Genomic DNA, 8,245 nt, shown 5'->3' on the forward strand with positions numbered 1-8,245 from the left:
ACAGGGACATTTACTGAAACCAAACAGGAGCTCAGGAGACTGCGGGGAAGAGAGGAGGCAGGAGGGACGATAAGAACAGGAAGAAAACAGTAAATGAGTGGATGTCACATGCAGTGTGTGTGTGTGTGTGTGTGTGTGTGCGTGTGCGTGCGTGCGTGCGTGTGTGTGTGGTAGGGGGACTGGACAGGGTCTGGCGCAGCGGGGGGACAGACAGATGGTAGCACTCATTGAATAATGAGACCAATGACATCACTGCAGTCCTGTGTGTCACTCACAGGCTAATGAGAACCTTGTGGTGCACATGCAGACACACAGGCGAGAGGCCGAGGTTTTGCACACACACACATTCACACACACACACACACACACACTTAGGTAGCATTTAGACATAACACAGTCATCACAAGAAAGACTATTAACTCTGCTTGTCCTCCACCCAGTTCAAGTCGACATCCAGTAAGTGCGTGTGTGTGGTGGGTCTAATGGCCATGATGGCCGACGATCCCGAACATCCTGATGTCTTCTTGCTGACGGACTCGGAGCACGGTGAGACACACACACACACACACACACACACACACACACACACACACACACAAATGGAATTATAACCCTAGAGAACTGTGATCCCGTCAGCTCGTTTAACTGTAATTAAGTCCTTTTTTGCGTCTTCTTACATCGTTGTCTACTGCTTCATAATTTTCTGTGTTTCTGGGTGTTTCTGGTAATCCATGGTTTCTGGTTGTAGAATCATTTAACTGTCAACACAAACCGACCTCAATGACCAAACACAGGCAGCGCCACACTGCAGCCGCCTCTAAACAGTGTATAGCAGCTATGCGCAGCAGGAACAGGACAGCGTCTCACATTGCCACTGACACACCAGTCCTCATTCACCATAGAGCTCACGCCACGAGTCCTCTGCTCTGTTTTTAGCAAAGTTTCAATGAATCAAAGGATTTTATAGATATCATGTTAGGAACTGATGCTGCATGGAGGTCGTCCAGTTCATTTTCCAATGCCTGTTCAACTGCTAGCAGGATGCTAGTTCAGCTGGTGCCCATTTCTTCTCCATCTTTCCTCGATGTTTACTTATGTTTACGTTTGAACACTTCAACCTATCCAGCAAGCAGTTAGCTAGCTGCAAGTCGTCAAACTGAGAGTTTACAGTTAGGTGAGTTGATTTTCTCATTCTGATGAGTAACTTGAAGCCACACGCCACCACCATACAAACCAACCACAAAAAGCATCAACAAGACGTGCAAAAGACACACAAGACCCTAAATTTAGTAGAAATTCAGCAGAGCTGACAGAGAGACGACTGGAAACGTCTGCAAAAAGCTAAAAGGAAATGACTAATGCAAGCAAGCAGTCAGCTCTCTGAAAACGGATGCAGTGAAAATGTGAACTAGGTCACTGGAGTTTGTTTTGAATGGTGACTTCACCTGTACACACAAATACACATACACACACACACACACACACACACACACACACACACACACACACACACACACACACACACACACACACACACACACACACACACACCACCTCAGTAAACAGTAAGGTTATCAGGTTAAGTATATGACTGCTTGTTGCTCATATCTCGCATTTTTCGTGTTCATACACACCTGTTAATACACACACACACACACACACACACACACACACTCAAACACACCTCTTACCTCTGCCCTGAACTTTTCCACTGTGACTTTGTTTTTGTTTTACCCGTCGAGCCAAAGTCAAGTGAGGCCTCTGCCATCTTTCCACAGTGTTATGAAAGCAGGTGGAAATGAGAGACCTGGCATCTCACACTGTTTGTCTCCGTTGCCTAGGTAACACCTACAAGTACCAAGCAGGGAACAAAGCAAACGCTTCGCTCTGGTTCAAACATCTGAGTGCTGCCTGTCAGAGCAATAGGCAACAGGTAGGGAGCCGCACAAACACACACACACACACACACACACTGTTGAATATCGCCTTTATTTTTAATAGAAAACTATAAATGTATCTCTTCACTTTAGCCTTTACCTGCTTCTGACTTAACTGCTTTGCATTTTGCATCGCACTTGCACACTGCTGCACCTTTTTCTGCCTTTTTTACACTCTATTCTTAGCTTTGTTTTTTATTAATATTATCTTATGCATTCTATTTTTATCCCTTTTTTATTAATTATTCTAGTATTATAAAGTTTGTTTTATCCATGTGAGGATGCATTCTATGTATTTCATTTTGATTTGATTTTATTTTTACATGCAGGTTTTATGACGTCTTTATGTCCTTTATGTCTTTGCATGTGAAGCACAGGTGCTATACAAATGAAGTTTAATATTCTTCTTCTTATTTATTTATTTATTTTATTTTTTTGCACACCTTGCTCACTTTTTCGCTCTGCAGGTGCCAGCCAATCTGATGTCATTCGAGTGAGCGATGCTGAGGAGAGTGACTGAGCAAAAGGAGAGAGGGATGAGGAAACGGATGATGAGGATGAGGATGAGGAGGAGTTTTGACTCAGTCGTGGGAGCTTTCACTGCCAAGAGCCCTGACCGCCGATTCTCCGATTCTAGCCCCGGCCTCACTGCAGCCTCACCTGCCACCACTGCCTTAACCAGAGTACCCTGTGTGTGTGTGTGTGTGTGTGTGTGTGTGTGTGTGTGTGTGTGTGTGTGTGTGTGTGTTTGTTTTTGTGTGTGTGTGTGTGTGTGTGTGTGTGTGTGTGTGCGTGCGTGCGTGCGTGCGTGCGTGCGTGCGTGCGTGCGTGCGTGTGTAAGTGACTGTTTTGGGTGTACCAACTACTGAACAAGGACCTGCACCACTCTTGCTCTTGTCTCCCATTTGCTCTCTTTTGTTTTTACTCTTCAGCACTTCAGTGGAGCCACTTCTCCTCTTCTCTCTCACAGACTGTCCTCGGATGGACAGAAATAATCCTTTCCTATGTTATTCCTTTCCTTTTTTAAGGGGTTAACTATTTTTTATTGTGTCCCCCGCCAAGCTCGAATGCAATTTTGAATCGGCCGGACACACAATCATAGCACGCACACTCACATCGGACTAACCCATCGGACTTTTGAGGGTTTGAAAACACTTTTTTTTAACTTACTCAATTCACACTTTAAACTGTTCTCTTTATTCACTTGTGTTGGAGTCACATGCTGATTTACACGAGCCTCACACACTCTCACACACACACAGGCCTATTTGATTGCATCGTCGTAAACGTAAGGGCTCTGATTCGCAATCGATTCCAGCAGAAACAACTCCCACACTTCCTGAATGTGTCTAGTTTTTATTACAGCTACCCTTTTTTCCCCCTCACATACTCGCTAAGTGTTCTGTGTGTGTGCGTGTTTGTATAAACTGCATCGGGTGAGGAGGGATGAGGGTAAAATATGTGCTTAAACGACAGAAATCTCGCGTGTTCCACAGAGGTACGATCATCCCAGAATCTAAGCTAAAACATTCACAGTTGGAAAGTTAAACCTTTTATTTTACAAACCTTTTTGATTTCTCCAGTGTTGTCTGCTCTCTTGTCGGCTGACGCTCGGTTCATCAGACTCACACACACACTAAACACTAAAGACTTGAAACTGTGAAAGAGTCCAGGAGAGAGAGAGAGCAGCAAGAACTCATTATACATGATTTTATCTCCTCTTCTTCTCGTTGCTTAATATGGTCAGAGCCTCTGGTCTGGAGCAGACATTCAAAGCTACCTGGAGCCATACAGAGTCTACTTTAAATCTTGTTTTGTTTATGTTGTTTTGTGTTAGTTTTTTCTTTTTTTGGGGGGGAGGGATGGTGCAGTTCACAGTATTACCGTGTAGTAGATGATCGCACGTCAACATAGTTTTGTCTGTTACATTTGAATGTTACATGTTTGTGTTTTTTCTCCCCTTTTGGAGCAGTTACTTTGAATATTTTATGTACATGTGAATTTAATTTTTCATTTTTTTGCCCCTTATTCTGTTAACCCAGAACCCAGCTCAATCTCACACTGTGTTACATCTGATTTGCAATAGTGTAAGCACCTTGGTTGTAATTAGTGCCAAGTGATGTAACGTCGCTGTTTTCTTCGTGAGGACAAACAGAGCTGCAGTTAAATCAGATATAGTGTCGGTACTGGCATGTTTCAGCGGGAAAAACTTTGGATTTACAGTTTTTTTTTTAACTGTGCATCACACATTTCATGGTGCCACGAATAGATGATTTCTGTTTGTTTTTGTTGGCGGCAAATTGCATCCAAATGAACAAACGCGATCAGAATGACAGAGAAGATGACAATGATGGGAAGCTTTTCACCCAGTAATATTCATCAAATTCTAATCTCTTTTTTTTTGTAAAACAGATGTTTACATTGTATGTTTACACAATCTTTTGCCCAAAATCACAATCCCATCAGTGCTCCACATGTACTGTATGAATTCTAGTATTACAGTTTATAGAAACAAACCTCCTGCCTATCAGTGGGGTATATGAAAGGGTAACTTTGGTATTTTTTAAAATTTAGACTCTATTTTCCCATGTTTTTGTGTCTAAGTGACAACAGTTTTTGAAATTGGTCCTGTTTTAAATGAGTGAAACAGGCTGCAATGTAACCACTTTAGGCAATAAGCATTGTCAATTTACGTCCACTAAAAGTGTTTTTGCCACGGACAGGGGGAGATTATTCTAAGTGACTAACAACGTTATAGAGATAGACTTAATTTGCCAAAATTAAGATCCCTTTTGTTTAATCAGAAACAGCTGTGAAATCTCTATCACCAAACCCATCAGACTCCATTTAAATAATTAGTCATTTTAGTGTGTGTAGAGCCGGCATATTTTCAAATCTAACGAGGTGAATTATGGGTTATTCAAACCAATTTCAGTTGGTGATAATTGAATAAAGTGGAAATATGAACCATTTTTGCATGCTTTATTTTGTTTCTGTGGACTTTAAAGTGTGTTTTACAATGTTAAATTATTTTCTATTTAAGAGTCTGGTATGTTTAATGATAGTTTATTAATAGTGATTTCAGATATGTTTCTACTTAAACTAAAAGGATCTTATTGATTCAATTTGATTTTTATTTGGAATTTAACAGCACAACTCTCACAAGTATGATGACATTAAAAAAAATCCTATAGTATAGCACTTAAGAGCATTACTAAAAACACTTATTTCCAAAGTGGTCCTTTATCATTGCAAACAAACAGATTACACTGTAAACTCTGCAACTCCATGCAGGCACTCTTTAACAAAAGATCTATCTGGGATCGTTTCCATAATGTTTCCAGACACTTCCTGTAAGCACTTTCAGTGGATGTAAGTTGACGGTGTATATTGCCCAGAGTGTTTACATTGCAGCCTGTTGCATTGCTGCCAGCTTCAGCACTCAGCACAGGTACAGTTTCAACAAATAAAGTTCCCATTAGACACAAACACATGGAAAAAGAGAGTCCAGGGTCAAGAATACCCAAGTTACCCTTCAAGCTCAAAGTTAGTTTCCGGTTGTTGATAGGAGGTGATGGGATGCGGAGGTGAACATATCCACTGGATCCCCTCTACTGTGCTTCACTCAGTCTTCTCTGGGAGAATATCCAGCCCATAAAAGCACACTGATACATTTAAACTCTCCTCAACACAACAATTCAACTTTTTAGCTCAGATGACCAACAAACTGAGACAGTATAGTGCCCGTAAAGAGATGTTCAGTCCTCTCTATATTAACTGCAGGAGTGGTGAGGGTGGATGAACCTGTGGAGGAATGAATGAGGAAGCCAAAGACAGGCATATGTACTATGTGAATGCATGTGTGCGCCTGTGCATACTTATCTATTTTTCTAAAAAAAATCAAGCCAGGTAGGTAATCCCTGGAGGCTGTCGTCACTGCTGTGGGAGTGAGTGTGACCGCTTATCTAATCGTTTGTGTGACTGACTGCCAGCTCATGCCACACAGCTCCACACAGGACAAGCTTTTTTTTGCTGTTTTGAAGTGACAGATCCCAGAGCTGAAGCACTATGGAGGCTGATTGATGCTGGTGTTTGAATCTGATTGGTTGGCTGCGGGGAGAGAGAGAGTGAAATGGGTGATAGAGTTTGGGGTTTGGAAACTTTACCTGTCTATATCTGCAGGCGGTGGTGCTTAACCTGCTGTCATTTGCAAGATATTGATAAATTGGTGCAGCGATAAACTCTAGAAAATAAAGGACTGTGAACAGAAGGAGCTGGGATGTAAACAAACCCAGTGTAGGCAGTCATCCCCATCACATTTCTCTTCTTTTTGCTTAATTAATTTAGATCTAACTGATATAGATTCCTGCGTTACACGTTTTATAGCTTAATGGGACCTTTTACATGCATCTTGGAAGGTTTTTTCAAATCAATATGGGTTCAACGGTCTTTCCCTGGAGAATTACCCAGATCATGTTGAGCGCTTTCTGTGAGGTTTTTCCTCACTTTAACCTGAGTTTACACTTTTTTTTTTAATCATTTCTGTACAGCGTATGGTCAAAATAACGGAAACACGTCTTTCATTTCGGGATGTTTTGTGGTTTTAGCCGACTCATTTCTTGGTCTTCAAGGCCAATCACTGCTAATATAATGACCACCACAATCATCTATTTGTGGAAAATTCAAGGCACTCATTTAAGATAATTTTTGGGTTATTACGAAGAAACTTGACGCTTGAAAATGTCTGTGCTGAGCTCGTGTTGTTTCCTTTAAATTGACCATACTGTCTACAAATACACAACTTGCCCTGTATTAACTGTTTTGAGTGAATCTGCCTTCTCATTTTTTTTTAATGGTCATGAAAAATGTTTAACAGTTTGAGATGAAGGTTTCGGCGCAGTTACACGATGCGTCCTCTGATTTTGGTGGAAGAGAGGAATCAATGTGAATCTGGACAGGCATCATTCACTGTTTACTAAGGACGACCTTCAACGACCTTCTTTCCAGTCACTGAAGGGTGACGAGGGTGGTGTATAGATGACCTTCACCCTTTACCTGGCTCTCTGCGTGTGTCTGTCTCTGTCTGCCCGTGACGTGAGTGTGGCGAGCGCTGTGACCTCACTGCTGAGTGATGCGCTGCCGGGTGTGAAGACTGAGAAACAATAAACACTCTGCCCTTTTTTACTCCACACATCGGTTTCATGCTCATTGTTCTGTCGGAGGTTGTGACTGTTTATCTGCGATGCAGGAAGACGTGAGTGGAAGGATGTGTGAAAGTGAGTGTGTGTATTGTACTCTAGTTGTGTTACATGGTTCAGTACTATTTAACCCTTTGAAACCTGGAACAAAGGTTTTCTTGTGCTGCTTTCAGATGCCTTTCTGGGCAAATTGATTTGATTTCTTTTAGAAATTATGGCTAAAATGGCTCTAAGCAACTTGATAAAGAGATGACACACAAATTGCAAGAAATTAGGAAAAGTTGACAAGAAAATGACCTGAAAATTAGTTTTAAGAGAGAGTGAGAATTGTTTAGAAGTTAATGGTGATTTAATAAATATGGTAAAATGTCCAAAACTTTATTACTATAATTCATCATTATTATTATTATTATTATTATTATTATTATTATTATTATTATTATTATTAGTAGTAGTAGTAGTAGTAGTAGTAGTAGTAGTAGTAGTAGTAGTAGTAGTAGTAGTATCTATTTTATCTCTATATTCTTATTCTATATTTATTTAATTATGAAATTAAGCAAATTTGCTCAAGTTTCATAGCGTTAAATAAAGTCAGTTTAGGCCACAGTTTGAGTTGTTGCAGAGAACTGGGAATAACTGGGACCTTCTGTCAGTAAACTCCTGCAGAGTCAGCTTCATTTCTTTATTAGTATTGCCCTGGGCCTTAATAACAACACAAATATTACCCAAAAAGTTTGATTCTAAAATTACTAACAAAATACCAAAGAATATTAATTCCAGTTCCTGAATTGCGATGGCTTGTTTTTTCTAAATTAAGCATTACTTCAGTAGGTTGCAGTTACAGTCTCATCCATCACAGCACCAATAGTCGCTTTTTATTTCCAACATAATGAACAGATGTGGAATAATTTACAGTGAGGGGTCGGTCATCAAAGTAAAACATTTCTTATGATATAATTTTAAAGATTTGCCGGGTATATGAAACACCTTGTTGTACATATCCAACTGTGTTTTTCAGAGGTCCATTTGAAAGTCCCTAAAATGTCTTAACATTTAATTTTAGAAATAATAGGACTTTCAAAACATTAAATAGTCTAAAATTTGAATTTG

At 40.4% G+C, this 8,245-nt stretch overlaps 1 protein-coding gene across 2 annotated transcripts in view; it reads left to right on the forward strand.

Annotated features, from left to right (window-relative positions):
- Positions 1–7,128, forward strand: part of ralgps2 (Ral GEF with PH domain and SH3 binding motif 2) — a 104,798-nt gene extending 97,670 nt beyond the window's left edge. For both annotated transcript variants that reach the window (XM_088077931.1, XM_088077930.1), the window contains 3 exons: positions 441–546; positions 1,842–1,933; positions 2,405–7,128. In XM_088077931.1, coding sequence (XP_087934057.1) covers positions 441–546; positions 1,842–1,933; positions 2,405–2,434 — 228 coding nt within the window. In that variant the 3' untranslated portion in view covers positions 2,435–7,128. The remainder of the gene's footprint in view (positions 1–440; positions 547–1,841; positions 1,934–2,404) is intronic.
- The last annotated feature ends 1,117 nt before the right edge of the window (positions 7,129–8,245 follow it).

Source organism: Plectropomus leopardus, chromosome 5 (assembly GCF_026936395.1).
Source record: "Plectropomus leopardus strain MGB_pleo_1.0 chromosome 5, ASM2693639v1, whole genome shotgun sequence".
Taxonomy (NCBI): Eukaryota; Metazoa; Chordata; class Actinopteri; order Perciformes; family Serranidae; genus Plectropomus; species Plectropomus leopardus.